Source organism: Lontra canadensis, unplaced genomic scaffold (genome assembly GCF_010015895.1).
Source record: "Lontra canadensis isolate GAN:19392208 unplaced genomic scaffold, GSC_riverotter_1.0 scaffold51, whole genome shotgun sequence".
NCBI lineage: Eukaryota > Metazoa > Chordata > Mammalia > Carnivora > Mustelidae > Lontra > Lontra canadensis.
The window spans coordinates 7849256-7869048 of NW_022631045.1; the positions used below are offsets into that span (position 1 = coordinate 7849256).

The 19793-nt window shown below is 37.2% G+C and overlaps 1 protein-coding gene across 1 annotated transcript in view; it reads right to left on the reverse strand.

Annotated features, from left to right (window-relative positions):
• Window positions 1–13173: 13173 nt before the first annotated feature.
• NUFIP1 (nuclear FMR1 interacting protein 1) overlaps window positions 13174–19793 on the reverse strand; it is a 44370-nt gene continuing 37750 nt past the window's right edge. Inside the window, exons 9-10 of the mRNA XM_032873986.1 lie at window positions 14880–15103; window positions 13174–13483 (exon numbers count right to left, since the gene is read on the reverse strand). Of these exons, the coding sequence (XP_032729877.1) occupies window positions 13367–13483; window positions 14880–15103 (341 nt within the window). The 3' untranslated portion in view covers window positions 13174–13366. The remainder of the gene's footprint in view (window positions 13484–14879; window positions 15104–19793) is intronic.

Genomic DNA, 19793 nt, shown 5'->3' on the forward strand with positions numbered 1-19793 from the left:
TCTCTCTGGATCCCATGGACATGTTTCTTCCTGCCTCCATCCACTGTACCCCACAAGATAGGCCAGGTAATTGCCCCTCGTACGAAGCAATAATACAGGATGGCAAGTAGTCCATGACTGCTCCCTTCCCTGACCTGAAGGTATTAAGTTCAAGTTAATGCTGGAGACTCTTCAGGCAATTGCCCAACAGCCCCCAGGTAATAAACTATTTCCTTCTCCCAGTTTCTGACCTCTAGTCAAACAGGCTTTTAAAAATCCTGCGCTGGGGTACATGGGTGGCTCAGTCAGTTAAGTATCCGACTCTTGGATTTGGCTCAGGTTCTGATCTCTTGGCTCGTGGGATCAAGCCCTGCTTCAGGCTCCGTTATCAGTGGGAGTCCATTTGGATATTCTCTCCCTCTGCCCCTTCTCCCCCGCCTCCCCACCCCTGTCTCTCAAATAAATACATACGTAAATCTTTAAAATAAATAAATAACAATCTTGGGCTGGTTATTTCTATCCTCTCCTCTGTGATGGCCAGTAACTAAAACATTCGGTCTCTCTAAAATGAACACAATTTTCAGATGTTACCCATTGTAAGATTCTACTATATGGAGAGGGCAGTCATGTTTGCAAGTAGTTAAAAATTACCTTACTCTCCTTCGGTACCAACTATCTCCAATCCCAAAAACTACCTTAGAGATCTAGTGTGAGCATAAAATTGGTTTCTGCTGTTTTTCTTTATATTTCCTTTAGGAAATACATCTTCTATCTACAGATCATATCTTTATAATACACATTGGCTTATAGAATCATAGGAAAAAATAACACCCAAGATATTAGCAGACTGAGATTCTTGACTTCCTAGATCAATGCCAAACATAGGATTACAGCTGGTGTCTGACATATACAAACACTCAGAAAATAGTAGTTCAAATAACAGAAACCAATGTGTACAGTTATGCACAACAGGGAATTTAGAAGAATAACTGTCTTCTAGAAACCCCCAGGCAGGACTGCAGCTAATTTTGGAATGCCCACCCTGCCCATGCTGCTGTTTGTATACGTGACCCTGTTTGTTCACCCACTATGTGCCAGACAGCATCTGTGGCTAGACCACAATAGGAAACACAAACTGATCCACCTTTTCACAGCGTAAGTCCCAGGGCTTACAGTCTAGCTGAGAGAGACAAATCAAGCTACGACACAAATACACAAATACCACTGTGGTGATGCTGGGAAGGGCAGGTACGTTGTGCTGAGTGTGTAAAGAAGGACCTGACCTACTTAGGGAGGTCACGGAAGGCTTTCTGAGGAAGTAATTGCTGAGCAGAGATCTAAGTTTAAGCAAGCAATAACTAGACATTGGGGGAAAGGGAAGAGCTTTCCAGGTATGGAGAAGAGTAAAGGCCTCTTGGCAGGAGGGAAGCATGGCAAGGCACCAGGGCTGGAGCTCCCATGGCTGGAAAGCAGATTAGGGGACCTGCCCAAGATCACAATAAAACCAGGGTCAAAGCACAGGGATTTCTGCCCAGATCTGCACAGCTCCTCAGCTATTTTCATTCCCCTGCCAAGCCACCCTATCCAGCAAACAACAACATCCTTCCACTCGAAACGTTGCTTAGGGATAGAGGTCCATCAATTCATGCTCATTCCCAAGGAAGAAAAATCACCAATCAAGAAGAACATGAAAAAGAAAAGCAAAGTCTTGAGCCAAAGAAACATAAGATCTTTCCCCAGAATTCAGTTTGTTGTCTTTGTTGAGTGTGACCAGTCTGGGACTGGGAAGTCTTGGGGAAGATCTATGTCAATAGTACTTGAATGTGTGGTCCCTGGCCCAGCAAAAGCAGCAGCAGTAGCATCTCCTGGGAACTTAATACAACTGCAAATTCTCAAGCCCAATCAGAGACCTGTGAGGCAGAAACTTGTGAGGAGGGAGACCCAGCAATCTGTATTTTCACCAGCAAGATACACTGTAGGGGCTTTTCCACACACACAATGGTCTATACCAGTGCTTCCCAAACCTGTCCAACCATATTCACCACCTCACCTGGGCAACTTGTTAAAATATTCCTGAGCTATATCCTAGCATCAATAAAACCCAGAATCTCAGGGTAGGAACTTGTATTCAGATGATCAACGTGGTTTGGGAGCCAGCAATAATAGTGACTGACACAGTGAACAATGAATTTTCAAATGCCATTTTTCCTTGCTAGGTAATTAAGGGTAATGAATACCACAGGCTCTACAAGTCTGACTCAGTACCTAATTTGATTGATACCTTCTTATTTTAATGACTTGATACCTTATTTCTTATTCTGATGGTTTTTGATGACTGTCTCCTGTCTCACAATTTCCTATCATCACATCTGTCAAACACCGTACGGGACTGAATAAATGCCTACCAAATTCAAACCCTGTGATTTTAGTTGTGATCTAAAAACCTGCTCTTGAAAATGTCCCCAGGATTGAAAATATCCAAAAGAAAGCACCCAGCCTTGGAATGCAAATATGTATCTAATTCAGAACTTTTTCTTGTTCCTGCTTCTGCAAGGAAGTAGATGTTCTATCACAATGATTCAGCATTGTTTTAAATATATATACACAAATAAATATGGGAGGAACTGAGCCAATATTATGTCTAAAAACAAAAACCAGAAAATACTTCCAGAGCTGAAAGAACAGATATTATCATAGATTCATTTTAAAGCAATAACATTTTCAAGAATTTTCCCATTTTAGAATTCTTCCAAAATCTGGAATTTATGCAGCTCATCTGCAAATAATACTGACTGGTCTACTCTAATTTTATGTGCTCTCAGACAAGGTAATAATTTTTTACTTACTTCCCTCAAGATACAAGAAGGCCACAGTCCAGTGAGAAAGGGTGAAAAATAATCAGTGGTCACTGTGATGTATATATGTATATATATATATATATATATATATATATATATATATATATATATCCCAATTATTGGTTATCTTCAGATAGTTTAGTGGTTAGAGCCGGAAATCTTGTATAAAATCAAAATTTGGGAAGTGGCTGCTGCTACCACTCCCATAAGACATGGAAAAAATTTCAGTAGTTCTTAAAACATGGAAAAGAGCACGGGAAGAAAACACAGCCTTGATTAAGTAATTGCCCCTTACAACATTAAAAAGAAACCACTGTGAAGTTACGTAGTAATAAAGGATTCTTTCCTATTATATGGTATCATCTTCAAAAAAAAAAAAGAAAAAAGAAAAACAGAACCCTTCTATAGAGCACAAAACCTGGAAGGCCGTATCAAGAATGTAAACATTTTACCTGTAAAAATAAAGGGATTAGAATACAAAAAAGTTTAAGTTCCTCTTCTACAGTTTTACAGAATAAGGAATTTAAAAAGTAACAGATCCCTAACTCATGTTATATGCAAAATAGATTAAAGATCAAAATATAGTATCACAAAAATATTAGAAGAAAAAAATATATTCTAGGATGACACAAAGCTGCAAAGCTATCAAAGGAAAAAGTAATAGAATGAACGTCCCCCCAAATAAAAATACTAGCAAGAGACTGCAATATTTAATGGAAGATTGAGATCCATAAAGTCTGTGTACAAATCAGAAAGAAAAAAAACAAGCAACCAACAGGAAAATAAAGATTAGAACTCGCAATTCACAAAATGCAATGGTCAGAAACAAATAAACAAAACAGGAAAAGTGGTTGGCCTCACGAGTGATGTAGCAAAGACATTAGTGTTCATAGCCAACAGCCAAGAAAGAATTCTTGAGATGTCTTTGGTGCAAAAAGGTGATTTTATTAAAGCACAGGGACAGGACCTGTGGGCAGAAAGAGTTGCAGTGGGGTCAGGAGGAGTCCCCAGTATATACTTTCAAGTTGGGAAGGGATTAGGGATAGCATAAGTCTCTAAGGAATTTGGAAGCAAGGTCTCCAGGACCTTGAGGGAGCTAGCTATTGTTGGGAAAAGATCATTTATTATGGTCTAATAAAACCCTTCAAGAGTTTTATTAAAGTCAAGAGACCCTTCAGTTGTGTATCGGTGGGCCATATGCTTGGGGGAGGGGGGGTAACTGCCAACAGTTTTAGGGGTTTAGAGATAAAGAAAATTTCTAAAGGATTTTTTGTATGTTAAAATAGACTTAAAGGATCCTGGCTGGGGGTTGGGGGGCAGTCTGGTTAAGACTGTCCTTTGCCCTTGTCAAAGTATTAACATTGAGGCAGTTGAGTCCCTAGAGGAATGTCACTCTTCCTGTTTCAAGGACTTGTCAATGGGCTGTAGGTAGTAAGGAAATTTAGTAATTTTTCTTCTGCCTTTGTTTCCCAAATTAACTGGTGTCAGGAAAATGCAAAAAAAAGATGCCATTCTCTCACATGACAGAATAACAAAATTACTGTATTTGCTGTTTTGGGACATTCTTGTCCCTCAACAAGGTTGTCTGAATATAACATGTGTTCCATGTGAAAGGTCCAACACTGAGGACCCTACTACTGCTCTGGACTGGCAGCTGCAGACAGGACCAACTCCCGGGGTAGGAGTATTCGAAGGAAAGGCACATCTCCCCATGCCATGTGGGATATGGAAGGGGAAGCCTGGGCACTGCCTAGTCCTTCTCTTAGAGTCCCGAATCCTCTTCAGGCCCCTGAACAGAAAGCAGATGCACTGAATACTGAGGAAATGTTTAAAAATTTTTCTTAACTTTTAAGTCCTTAAGTCTTACAATAGCATCAGCAAAACCAGTAAAAAGATCTGTGATACATTGGTAAGGGCATGGATAAAAAGAAACTCTCGTGAACTTGTCAAAGAATAATTTTCAAAAGTTGGAAACAAGATAGAAAACACAGGTCAAAAGACTCCTTTAACTTATTATCAAAGGATCCCAAAGGATGAAATGAGACGATACTGGAAGAGAATGCAGGAGTAAGATTATACTCAAATGATTAATGTCCTACAAGGCTAAACAACTATGACCTCCCTTCTACTAGAGAAAATGAACAGGTCACTCTATCAAATAAAATTCATTTGTGGCTTATCAGTTTTGTAGAAGTTAACATCAGGCCTTACAGAGTCTGGGCCCTAATGAATCAGTCAAACAAAAAGGGTCAGTTAACCATCAGGTGCATTTGTTAGATACTGCTCTAGTACAGTGACTTCCCAAACATTTTGGTCTTAGGACTCCTTCACACTCTTAAAAATTATTGAGATCTCCAAGAACTTTTGTTTATATGGGTTATATTTATTAATATACATAGCATTAGAAATTAAAATAAAATTTAAGCATATAATGCCTTAAAAACAAAAAACCATTTACATATTCACATGAATTAACATTTTTTAAATCTGTTTTCTAACACAAAAAAGTAGTGAGCTGAGTGGCATCATTTTAAAGTTTTCCAGATCATTGGCATTTCAAAATAATAATTTATTGATGACATTAATTCAATAATTACAAGGTTACAAAGACTATAACAGGCAAAACAAAGATAGCAAGAGTACTAAGAACAAGTTAAGCTCTAAAAACTCATGTATGTTTATCCTCAACCTACCACTTTAGAAAATTCTAGACAACACAAGAATAGCCAAGGACACTTCCCATTAGCTGTCATAGTGAAGACAGCATCACATATCATATAGCTTTTGGAAAACTATTCACACATACAGAATTAGAGTGAAAAGAGCAAGTAATGTCCTAGAATTATGAAAACAGTTTGAATTTCACAGACCCCCTGAAAGGTCCTGGGCCACACTTTGAGAACTACTGCTCGTGTGACACTGAAAGGGCATACGCGAATCTATTTTTATTTCAAGTTTCGATATGTTTTCTAAACATATTTTTAATAAGAATGTAATTTGATATAGCCTTCTAAAGGCCATTTGACCTTTGAGCCCAAGACTCCTACAGAAATATTCATAGATAAAAACAAACACACACACAAAGTGTGTATCACTGTAAATTCAGCAGTGTTCACTGTAGTCTCATTAACTTTAGAGAAAAACTGGAAACAAATTTCCCCATAGGGGAATGATGTTAAAAGTGAAAGCATATATATGCATACATGCATATATTTACATATATATACATAAATATTCATGATATACCGTCAAGTGAAAAATTTGCAAGGCAATATCTATGATGATTTTTCTATTTAAAAACAAAATTTATATGAGCATATTTAGACATTTGTAAATACGTGTATCTTAAAAGTCTGGAAATACATTCCAAACTATTAACAGTGGTATCTCTGGGTAACATGATGGTAAGAGTACAGGGCAAAACAAACCCCACTTTTTTATTTTATATACTACTGGATTATTTGAAGTTTTACAATGAGCATATTACTCTTGTCACAAAAAAACAACAAAATGAACAACAAGGTAAGTAAGAGAGATGCGCTGCTAAACGCAATGTGGTATCCTGAACTGAACTACCAAAAACGACACAATGGAAAACTGGAGTAACAAAAATAAGGCCTACAGTTTAGCTTCACAAATTAAATAAAAACAGAAATGTAACCAGAAAAACATACAGATGCTATGCGTTCGCAAATAGCTGACTCAGGAAATGGCGGTATTGCCCTCCAATAGCCAGTTAGAGACTGCCAGAAATTGCAGTATGGAAACCTTCACACAAACTATGAAAATTTCTGAAGTGAAGCCATTATAGGTTGTCCTGGAGGTGCACAAAGACACATTATAGTTAACTGGTACAACAGATCAACAGAAGACCCCAGAAGTGTTTCATAGTGTGCACTGCACTGCAGGGCACAGTCTACGGCAACTGTGATCAAGAACAGAAATGTCAGTTCAGGCATATTCTGAGTATCTGTCTTCTCTATTACTCCATTTACTCATGTTTACTGGTGTCCTCCTCTTCCAATTTTGAAATAATCATCATTTCTTATGCCACTCTCAAGAAGCCCCCAGCTATGCTAACAGGAGACTGTTCTGGAACAAGCTTCCACCACAGTCAAAGTGGCTTTCCATTCCCAGAGTAACCATTCAGTCCATTTCAGCCTTGTGTATCTGGCAAATAGATACTGGACAAAGGAAGTCAATAGGGCAACTTTCAAATGCTTATTAAATACATGGCAAACCCCCGGCCCTGGCCTATTCCTTCAGCAGGGCTTTCCTATCTTCCTCTCCCCTCACAACAAGAGCAGCGGTAAGCTCCACTGCGCTTGGCACTGCCATTTTCACATTTAAATGATGATACGTAGTCCATTTCAGAATTCAAATGTCTACTTTTTCATGGAAAAGAGGAAGGTGACAAGTAGTAAGTAGCAAATTGAGCACATTTAAAATATGTCCAAAATATATTTTTCCAACCTGGCACTTGAGATACATAAACAAGGTACAAAATGAAATACACAGAATGATCTCAACTATGTTATCTTAACAAGTTATAGAAACTTCATTTGTCTGATTGGATAGTTGATGATCTTAAGGAGTTATTAAATTTAAAGATATGGTGGGGTTTTTTTTAAGTCCTTACCTTCTAGAGATATATACTGAAATGTGTAAGAATAAAATAATTAAGATGCTTGGGCATTTGATTCTAAATAATCTCAGGTGGGATGGGGAGGGATCGGTGAGGTGTGGATAGAAATAAGACTGGCCACAGACTGATCGAGCATTGAAGCTGCATGACAGGTGGAAAGATGGGTGTCATTGCATTACTCTATACTTTTACATATGTTTGACATTTTCCAAAATGAAAAGCTTTTTAAAAAGCCTTAACAAGGAAACGGGGCACCTGGATGGCTCAGTTGGTTAAGCGTCTGCCTTTGGCTCAGGTCATGATCCCAGGGTCCTAGGATCAAGCCCCACATCAGGTTCCCTGCTCAGTAGAGTCTGCTCCTTACTCTCCCCGTTCTTGCTCTCTCTCTTTCTCTCATGTGTGTGTGTTCTCTAATAAATCTTTTTTAAAAATAGCCATAAAAAGGAGAAATATTTTTAAAGAAGCTTATTCTAAAACTGAAGAATTTAATGAATGAAGAAATTAAAAATCTAGACTAAAACAGTGGACTATCCCTCTCTTTATGCTACAAATTCCTTGAAATGATATTTAAAAAAAAACAACAACTGGAGATTTAGGGGTGCCTGGATAGCTTAGTTGTTAAGCTCCTGCCTTTGGCTTAGGTCATGATCCTAGGGTCCTGGGATCAAGCCCCACATCAGGCTCCCTGCTCCATGGGAAGCCTGCTTCTCCCTCTCCTACTCCCCCTGCTTGTGTTCCCTCTCTTGCTGTGTTTCTCTGTCAAATAAATAAATAAAAAGGAAAAAAAAAAAAAGAACTGGAGATTTACAACAGGGAAGGAGTACAAAAGGTAATATTGAGGTGCCAGTGGTTTTGAGAAACTCTCAAGTTCTTAAACGTGTTTTTTTGTTTGTTTATTTTTTAAAGATTTTGTTTATTTATTTGACAGACAGAAATCACAAGTAGGCAGAAAGGCAGGCAGAGAAAGAGAGGAGGAAGCAGGGCCCCTGCTGAGCAGAGAGCCTCGATCCCAGGACTCTGGGATCATGACCTGAGCCGAAAGCAGAGGCTTTAACCCACTGAGCCACCACCCAGGTGCCCCCACAGTGGTTCTTAATGTGGTCCTCCAGACAAACCTTATCGGCATCCCTGTAAACGTGTTAGAAATGCAAATTCACAGGCCACATCCCAACCTCCTTATAATCTTCAGGGGTAGGGCCCTGCAATCTGGATTTAATAAGCCCTCTGGGTGATTTTGATGTCCACTGAAGTTGGGGAGCCCCTGTAAAGCTGATCAGACCAACAAAAAACAAGAATGGAGAGCCTCCGCCCCAACCAGCCCAGGAGACAACAATCAAAAAGGGGAAAGCAATCCTAAGGATACCCGAAGCTGAGTCAACAAGTGACAGATAGGTGGGGGCCTCCAGCAGTGACTGTCCCATCCTAACCTTGTCCACCTCCAAAACCAAGTGATTAGTGGGAGTGGGTGAGTTCTGTCCTGGAGAGAAGAGCTTGTCCTCAGAATCAAGACCTCGATTTTGGCAAACACGGTGACTCTCCAGGGATGGGGCTGAGGATGGAACAAAAGTCTAGATCTCCTGCCCATTCCCATCCATGTATTATTAAAAGTCTGTGTGAACAAGCCCTCTTCTCCTAGTCAAGGTAAAAAAGTCTTTTGGAGAAAAGAAGGCTCATAGCAATGTGGGGAAAATCTACACCCAACTACCAATACATTAATCAAGTGAATCTCTTCCATATATTTGAATGATCCTTTGAAGACAACAAATAGTAGTAAAGATAATTAATAATTAACAAAACAGTTGGCAATAGGGAACATGAGTAATTGAAGGAATAGAAAATAATGTAAAAATTCCAACTGAGATCCCCAGGAATGTAAGGGTACCACATCTATGAAAAAAGCAGTTAGACCAAGAGGGCAATCTTGAATATTTAAAAACAAATGACTAAACTTAAAAGGAAACAGAAAACTTAAAATACTATTGTAATGGACATGCCTGAGGAGCGAATCATGATCTGGACAATCACATCTGAAGAATTCTTCCAGAATGGAGCAAAATATAAATGATAAAATATAAATGTCCAGTGAACAGAGGACCAAGGCAGGAGGTCCCACACTCAGTAAGAGTTCCAGAAAAATGAAACTGATAAAATGGAAAGAAAATCATTAAAGAAACCATATTAGAAACTGCTCTTCGTCCAAGAATGGTACAGTTCTTCAGAGTGAAAGGACCATGGGGTATGACAAATATCCCACATACCTAGACACACAATGGTGAAACTTTTAGGACTCAAAGCATAAAAAGAAAATCCTAAATGTTTTTCAATGACAGAAAAAAATGGGTCTTTATCAATATATAAAAGAGAAGGTGAGAGAATCAGATTGGTGTTGGGTTTTTAAATCAGCAATACTGGATGCTAGCAGACCATCATATTAGGGCTTCAAAATTCTAAAGGGAAAGGATTTTGAACCTAACACCCTAAAACCCAATTTTAAAAAAATTCAAGTGGAGGATTCAATCTGATGGGATTAACTGATGATATGCTGCAGTAAACCAAAAAAGCGAATCATAACCTTGGGATGAAAGAAAAAGCAGTGAGAAGGAAACAGTAAAACTTATAGTTGTCTAAATAACTACACATACTGTTGAAACACACACAAACACATACACCAAGATAACAGAGATTAATCTGAAACAAATCCCACATCATTACACCAGGAGGAGAGGTCCAGGTGGGGAAGTGAGAGAATGGTTAAGGGAGAGGAGTGGAAGACACAGCCACTATAGCTGCAAACTCAGAGAAAAGGATAACCACTAAAGGAAGAGCAATAGGTTTGATTCTTTCCAAAGCACTAGAAAGAAAAACTAAGAGAAAAAACAATGCTCAATCATGCCACTGAAATGCTGAAGTAAGATACAAAATACAATGGCAGGGACGCTCCAAACATTTCAACAATTTCAATTAATATAGATGGATTAAATTCCTCAGAGACCATTAGACTGAACTCCCAGAAAGCTGTTTTGACTACATTAATTGGGGGAAATAGGTCATTGCAGAGAGTCCTGACGACAAACAAGAGTATTTCATGGTTACAAAAGACACAACTCACCAAAAGTCATCATATATTGCTTTCTTTCACATTCAGAAATTAATTCACTATATGAACAGTAAGACAGGAATGTAGACTCTATGAACAATTAATAAGCCAAATCCAAAAAAAACTTTGTATCCAAGAATAGGCACCCCTCCCTCTGAAAACACTCAATATTTACAAATATTGACCATGTATTCCATAAAGTAGAAACCACATGGGCTGTATTCTAGGTGTTTAAAAATTTTAAACGCACTTGAAGAATTCCTGGGTTAATTGCTGAATCCGGCAACTGAAACTGAAATTACCCATTTAGAAATAAACGACAACAGTCACCAGAGCTCAAGACTGCCAGACACAGCCAAGGCAGTACTCAGAAGAGCGTGTTCCGTCTTAAATACATTTATTAGAAAGCAAGAGAAATTGAAAATAAAACTTTTCGCACAATACCCTTTAAAGCAGTGATTGTGAACATTCCTGGAGTTACAGAGGTCTGTGAAAGCAGACTGAGAGTCTGAATTCATTTATGTAGTTAAAGTCTATGGAATTTGCATGCCAACCTATGATAAAACTACAGACTAAATCATGTTTTAGAATACCAACCCAGTTTTGTAACACTGGTTACTTCACTCTGATGAGATGGATTGGTTTAAGAGTCACAGCTATGAATAATATAAAAATTAAAGTGAGTTCCTTAAAGTCAGGCAAGGCCTCATTATTTTTATATTTTCAATCAATCCATGCTTCCAGTCGGCACCTACGTAAGAACTCAACAGTGTTGTATAAACTGAATTAAGTAATGTGGTGGACAGGTAATTTTCTAAAACATGGGATTCACTGGAGGAGGAGAATGAAACAGAGTAAGATCTGTATGGGGAAACACTGGCCTAAGTATGAATTTTGATCTCAGGTCTGTAGTATCACAGTGTTACATGCCGGGTGCTCCAGGATTCTGGATAGGATCTTACAGAGGTCTTTCTTCAGGGCTGCCATCAGCTTTCTTGCCGTTTTCTTGCAGGCAAGATTTATGGACTTAAATAATCACAACGTCAGGTAACGTCAATTTTTCAACTACAACAGACTAATTTTTAAAAAACCCAGTCAAAAGGGGAGGGCTCCAGCTCTAGCTAGCACAAGTGACTAGAAAATAAGATCAAAATCTTTGGTATTAATCAGGGACATTCAAATTAAAACCACATTGAGATACCACCTTACACCAGTTAGAATGGCCAAAATTAGCAAGACAGGAAACAACGTGTGTTGGAGAGGATGTGAAGAAAGGGGAACCCTCTTACACTGTTGGTGGGAATGCAAGTTGGTGCAGCCAATTTGGAGAACAGTGTGGAGATTCCTTAAGAAATTAAAAATAGAGCTTCCCTATGACCCTGCAATTGCACTACTGGGTATTTACCCCAAAGATACAGATGTAGTGAAAAGAAGGGCCATCTGTACCCCAATGTTCATAGCAGCCATGGCCGCAGTCGCCAAACTGTGGAAAGAACCAAGATGCCCTTCAACGGACGAATGGATAAGGAAGATGTGGTCCATAAACACTATAGAGTATTATGCCTCCATCAGAAAGGATGAATACCCAACTTTTGTAGCCACATGGACGGGACTGGAAGAGATTATGCTGAGTGAAATAAGTCAAGCAGAGAGTCAATTATCATATGGTTTCATTTATTTGTGGAACATAACAAATAACACGGAGGCCACGGAGAGATGGAGAGGAGAAGGGAGTTGAGGGAAATTGGAGGGGGAGATGAACTATGAGAAACTATGGACTCTGAAAAACAATCTGAGGGTTTTGAAGGGGTTGGGGGTGGGAGGTTGGGGGATCCTGGTGGTGGGTATTATGGAGGGCACGTATTGCACGGCGTGCTGGGTGAATGAATTGTTACACTGAAAAGAAATTAAATTAAAAAAAATTCTGGGAAAAAAAATCTTTGGTATTAAAGGATCTATTTAAAAAGGGTTCAATTGATATGCTCATAGGGTGAATTTTAATTAAATCTTAAAACTGGTTCTAAGGTTTTACTTTATTTTACAAACTACTGTTTTGACTATAAATTAGATGGGCTTCATCAAGTACCATGTTTTATATAGTTTTCAACAGAGAAATTAAAAAGGTCCAATTATGAACCATACCAAAAACAAGCATTTTCAGTGAATCTAAACACACTCAAAGGCCTTATCTATATTAATATTCCAAACATTCAATATTTGAAATAATTAGCGCCAATAGGTGAATTTCAAAATGTCCTTTGAAATAAACAGGGAAATTTTAAATTTCAAGACCTTTCGAATATATTAATTTGATACGGTTTATTTTCTAAATAATCCCCCTTGCTATGGTTAAAGAATGATTCTTGTTCTCCTGCATTAAAAACAAAATGAATGTACTTCTCTCCCTAAGCTAAAGTTTTGCTCAGCCGAATTTAACATTTTTAAAGCTTTTTTCTTTACTACTAAACCAGTATCTAATTCTTAACTGTCCCCAGAGCAGACGTCCTTACCTGACAGCAATACATACAAGTAAATATAATAACAGAATTCTGCCAGCAAATACTATGCACATCCCCAACAATACAGACACAGTCTTAAAAATCAGTTATGTATTTATTTGCATAGATTCAAAGGAAAGATTTAAAAATCCAACATAATATCCCATGAGGCCTACAATTTAATTATTAATCCATTTTTGTTTTGTTCTGTTTTGTTTTTTTTAAAAAGGTTTTCCTCCACTAACTTTAGAATGGGACTATTTCACATGAGTGCTGAAACATCAGATACCTATATATCTTCAGTTTTTGCAGAATTAGTATTAAGTCCAAAAAAGTCCTTTTTGATGATATACCTAACACACTGCAAAATCACATTTCTTTCATGTCGGATGTCCGGAGCTAAAAGCTAAAAAATAATAAATAAAATGATTAGCTGGTAAATAAAATATATCCTAAAATATTATATGTGTCTCCCCTAAAGAACAAAACAATAAAGATATATATATTTATATACTCACAATATAATTTTTAATAAGTTTGTAATATATATTTAAATAGATTATTATATTTAAATTATCTTGTTAAAAAATAATATAAGAACATTTCTTTTTAATTTATACCAAGATTATCTAGCTTTTTGTATGGCACAAATGTTCACATTGGGCATGTGAAGTATGTAACAAAGGACAGGAAATACAGGTTTAAACGTCTGCAATTCTTTAATCCACAAATCATGTCAAAGAGGATCCTCCTAAACCCAAACCTACAAACAGTATAGAAACTGATGAGCAGATACAGTAAATATAGTAATGATGAAACCAGCAGTAAAAAAAAATCCCAACATTCCTGGGCTTTTGTAACTTTTCACTTTTGTGCTTATTGTAATTGAAGGAAATCTAAAAATCCCCCGTATTTAGATGAAATACATAACCAAGGAATCATCTGTAATTTGTCAAAAAGGATAAGATCACTCAATTTATCTGCTGATGTCATTAGTGCAGTAGAGAGACCTCACAAAGGAATGAACATCTAGTGAACATAAGATTTAATTTACCACTTATGAGGTAAGTATTTTAAAAATGCAATTTACTTTATAGAAGCACTGAAATTTACAAAATAGACAGTCCATTCCAGATCAATTTAAACAAGAAGCAACTGTGTCTACATGTAACACCTCAAAGAGTGTAGCTACAGAACAGTTCAGCTATAGCAGAAACACTTAGCTGACAGGGCAAAAACGACTTTCACACATTGTCAATAGTTCTACAACTCTAGTAAAAATTTTGGAATATTTTCTATTACTTCTAGCACAAAAGAACTGGATCTTTGAACGACTTCATGTCCATTACTTAGAATCAAAAGATGTGCTGCTGCTTCTTTTAAAATTTGAAGAAATAGATTTTTCAGCACATCACACTAAGAATAAAGCCAATAATGCACAAAATAAACACATAAAAAAACTCCTTCTCCCTTCAGTCTGCCATTGTGTTTAGTTGTGATTTCAAGAGAAACCTGAAAAATGTCAGTACACCTCAATACATATTTCCTTACCCATCAGTTAATTCTACAGATCCTTTTATTTTAAGCAGTTTTGAAAAGTATACTATTCCATATTTACTGAATATCAGCTGTATTCCAAATGCAGTTTCAAAATTAAGATACACAAATGGAGTCTTCAAGGAGCAAATGTCTTTGGTAAACTTTAAAAACACGCATGCATGAACCCATGAGGAAACCCAGTGGCTCTATCTTTATCATTTGAGAAGAACACAAAGATTAGAATGTAAAGAAAAATCATTTACCATTTCCAGGAGATATGGATGGTGTGTCCGTGGTTCAAATAATGTTTGATAGTTGTGATAATCTTTTTTCCTCTTAGGTTTTGTCTTTTTAAAACTTTTCTTTGGGCTCTCATACTTCCTAGCAGTCACTTTAGCACTGGGACTGGGTCTCTCAGGAGTAGGAGTATTGCTATGAAGAACCTCATCGGCCACCAGAATGTCTGCTTCAGTCTTAATGGGAGCTTCTGAAAGTAATGAAAAACAAATACAAAGATTAACCCAAAAAAAAAAAAAAAAGGTAAACTTACAAAATAACCAAAAAAGCCATAATACTGGCTACTTATTAATAAAAACTAGGCATTTTCAATGTAGTACCATATTTTTCAAATCAGAAATATAACTGCCAAGAACTGAAGAGATTACCATAAAGAGTTACAGAAAGTGATCTCTATGAAGGAAATAATACCAGACGGAATCTTGGATCTACACAAAGGAATGAAGAGCATCAGAAATCATCAATATGTGGATAAATACAAAAGACTTTTTTTCTGGTTTAAAAAAGGTTTTAAAGATAACTGACTATTCTAAGCAAAAATAGTAACAATGCATGTAGGATTCAGAACATCTGCAGGAAAACCTGATAACAACAGCACAAAGGAATGGAAGAGGAGAGTGTAAGTATATTGCTATAAAATTCTTAAATCCTATATGAAGTGGTATAACATCACTAAAGTATATTGTGATAAGTGTTAGTTGCATACTATAAACTCTAGATAGACCAACTCCTAAAAAGTAAAACAAAGAGTTCAACAAATAAACCTATATTTGCGTTGCCCTAATAATTAGGCAGCATAAATCCAAAGGCAGGAAAAGAAGGAAAATAGAACAAAAGGTGAGACAAAAAGAAACAAGCCATATCAATAATTACAATATGTTTAAATAGTTTAAACATCCCACTTAAAAGGGTGAGTGGTCAGACTGGGGCGGGATGGTAGAGAACAACAAGATCAACTATGTCATGTCTACAAGAAACCAACTTTAAATTGTAGGTAGTTCTTGCTTTCACAAACAGAACTGAGATTAAATCTCAGTTACCAAGGAAGTACAAAGCAAGGACTGCCTATGACCAGTCATAGACTAAAAGTAAAAGGAGGAAAGAAAATTCCATGCATACACCAATTATAAAAAGGCTGGATTGGTTATATCAATATCAGACAAAGGAGACTTCAGAACAGGGACTATAACCAGGGACAAAAAAGGGCACTTCATAACGATAAAGAAATCAATTCATCAAGAAAGCAAAATAGTAACACCTAATAACAGCATTTCACTATACATGTAGCAAAAGCCCACAGAGCTGAAACAAGAAACAGACAAAACCATTATTAAGGTTGGAGACTTTTAACACTGCTCAGTAATTTAAACAAAAATTACTCAGAAAATTAAACAAAAAATGAGCAGGGATAGAGAAGACCTGAGTATGACTAAGAACTCAAACTGACAAACACTCAACTCAATACATATTTTTGTCAGGTTCACATGAACATTCATTTGTGTTAGGCTACAAAACAAGTCTCAATGAACTGGAAAAAAAAAACCTCTAAGTGTGCAAATATGCCCTCTAACCATAACAGAATTAAAGTAAAATAATTAACAGAAAACTATCTAGAAAACTGCCAAATCTCTGGAAACTATACAACACACATCTAACTAACCCACATGTTAAAGAATAAACCACAAGAGACATTAGAAAATATTTTTAAACAATAAAAATGAAAACATAACAAAAATTTGTAGGATGCAGCTAAAGCAATGCATGGAGGCAAATTTATAGCTTTGATTGCCTTTATTAGAAATGAAGAAAAAGGGTGCCTGGGTGGCTCGGTGGGTTGGGCCTCTGTCTTTGGCTCAGGTCATGGTCCTGGGATCGAGTCCTGCATTGGGCTCTCTGCTTGGCGGGGAGCCTGCTTCCTCCTTTCTCTCTCTACCTATGTGCGATCTCTCTCTGTCAAATAAATAAATAAAATCTTTAAAAAAAAAAAAAGAAAGAAAGAAAGAAAGAATGAAAAAAAAAAGAATTAAAAATTTTAAAAAATTAAAAAGAAATGAAGAAAAGCCTAAAATCAATTATCTGAACTTCCACTACAGAAGGCAGAGAGTGAGAAGGGAATAAATAACAAAGCGAAAATCAATGAATTAGAAACAACCAAAAGAAGGGCGCCTGGGAGGCTCAGTTGTTGGACACGTGCCTTTGGCTCGGATCATGATCCCAAGATCCTGGGATCCAGCCCTACCTACATCTGGATCCCTGCTCTACTCAGCAGGGAGTCTGCTTCTCCCTCTCCCACTTCCCCTGCTCGTGTTCCCTCTCTTGCTGTCTTTCTCTCTGTCAAATAAATAAATAAAATCTTCAAAAAAAAAAAAAAGAAAAAGAAACAGCCAACAGAGAAAAATCAATAAAGCCAGAAGTTGGTATACTCTGAAAAGATTAATAAAATTAACAAACAGCTAGCAAGACTGATCAAGAAAAAAATTCTTAAAATACCATTTAATAATATGAGGAATCAAAGAGAAAACATCACTATAGATCCAACAGCACAAGAAAATATCTTTAAGTAACTGTACGCCAATGAATTTGACATCTTAGATGAAACAAATTTTTTTGAAAAACACAAATTACCAAAGCTTAACAAGAAAAAATAGAAAATCTAAATAGTCCTATACCTATTAAGGAAATTTAATTCAGAATTTAAAATCTACCCTCCCCCCAAAATGCCAGGTAGATGACTCCACTATTGAATTCCACATACACGAAAAAATGGTAGCAATCCCTACACAGACCCTTAAAAGAAGTGGAGAAGGAAAGAGATCCCAACTTATACCAAATCCAGACAAAGTCATTACAAGAAAAGAGGAACACAAACCAATAATCCTTTATGAACATGAAAGTAAAAATCTTTAATAAATTATTAGCAAATCAAATCCAGTAATGTATTAAAAAGGTAATAATCATGACTAAGTAGATTTTATTCCAAGAATACAAGACTGGTTTGATACTTGAAAATCAATCAATGCATTTCACCATATTAACAAAATAAAGAGGAAAAACCATATGATTAGTTGAAAACTCACAAGTTTTAAGGATCCCCTCCCCTCACCGCCAAAATGGTTATTCTGTATTTTTGACAAGCTGATGTGATATAAAGAGTTCGATTCTAGAAGTTGGGAGACTGGGTTCAAATGCCTGAACAAGAGTGTAGGAGTCTAATCATATCCCTCAAAACCTTTACACCCAAGTGTTAATTACATTCGAAGGGAAGTACAGGGTAAGTATTTGAAGCACAAACCCTGGTCCTAAACTGTTCAAATACTAGTTCCATCACATACCAGTTGTGATCCTAGAGCAAGTTACTTATCTCTACCTAAATATCCTCATAAATAATGGCACCTGCTTCATGAGGTTATTATAATACTTAGATGAGTAAAGCACATAAAACAGGGCCTGACACAGAAAAAGCACTATGTAAGAATTTGCTATGACAGGGCACCTGGGTGGCTCAGTTGGTTAAGCATCCAACTTTTTTTTCTTTTAAGATTTTATTTATTTATTTGACAGACAGACAGAGATCACGAGTAGGCAGAGAGGCAGGCAGAGAGGGGGGGGGGGGAAGCAGGCTCCCTGCTGAGCAGAGAGCCTGATGTGGGACTTGATCCCAGGACCCTGGGATCATGACCTGAGCTGAAAGCAGAGGCTTTAACCCACTGAGCCACCCAGGCGCCCCAAGCATCCAATTCTTGATTTCAGCTCAGGTCATGATCTCAGCGTTGTTAATGAGATTGAGTCCCCATGCTGGGCTCTGTGCTGAGCATGGAGCCTACTTGAGACCCTCTCTCCCCCTCCAACCCACTCAGGTGCATATGTGTGTGTATGCTCTCTATCTCCAAGAAAAGAAAAAGAAAGAAAAAAAGAAAGAATTTGTTGTGATGACCACGGTTTTGATATGTCTTCAAAATGATGGAAAAAAGAAAAATAATTAGAGAAATGTAACCATATAAAAATGGAGCAAAGAATTCAAAGTGGTTTATAGAGTTCAAAACTATGGGAATAGTAGCAAAAGGCAATAAAGGAAAACCAGGGTACTGGCTGGTTAAACATCTGCCTTCAGCTCAGGTCATGAACCTGGAGTCCTGGGATGGAACCCTGAAATGGGCACCCTGCTCAGTGGGGAGTCTGATCCTCCCTCTGCCCCTCCCCTGCTCACAATTTCTCTCTTTCTCTCAGATAAATAAGTAAAATCTTAAAAAAAAAGAAAAGAAAAAAAAGTATTGATCCTCCAATCCAGGAATACAAGAGTCAAAGGAATCAGAGCTTACACTGTCAATTTTCTGCTAAGGAATGAGGAACTGAGACTCTTTATATTTTTCTTGAGGCTCACAACATTTCCCAGCTTAGAATCATATTTTAATGTAATATTTATCAATCCAAATAAATGTAAAATACAACCAATGAATTTTTTCAAATCTATAAATCACACCTTTCGGTTTGTGGCCTTTTAAAATGAGTTTTCAAAATGAAACAAGATGGGATTGGGAGGGAGACAAACCATAAGAGACTTAATCTCACAAAACAAACTGAGGGTTGCCGGGGGTAGAGAGGTAGGGAGAGGGTGGTTGGGTTATGGACATTGGGGAGGGTATGTGCTATGGTGAGTGCTGTAAAGTGTGTAAGCCTGATGATTCACAGACCTGTACCCCTGGGGCTAATAATACATTATATGTTAATTAAAAAAAAAAAAAGTTTTCGATTTGGAGGACCCCCAGTCCTAGCCCACACCAGTTTGAGAAAAAAAAATTTTGGAGAGCTACCAAACCGTGCTTAACTTCTAACATGGCAAAACAAAAACAAAAAACTAACATGCAAAATCCAGAACAGAT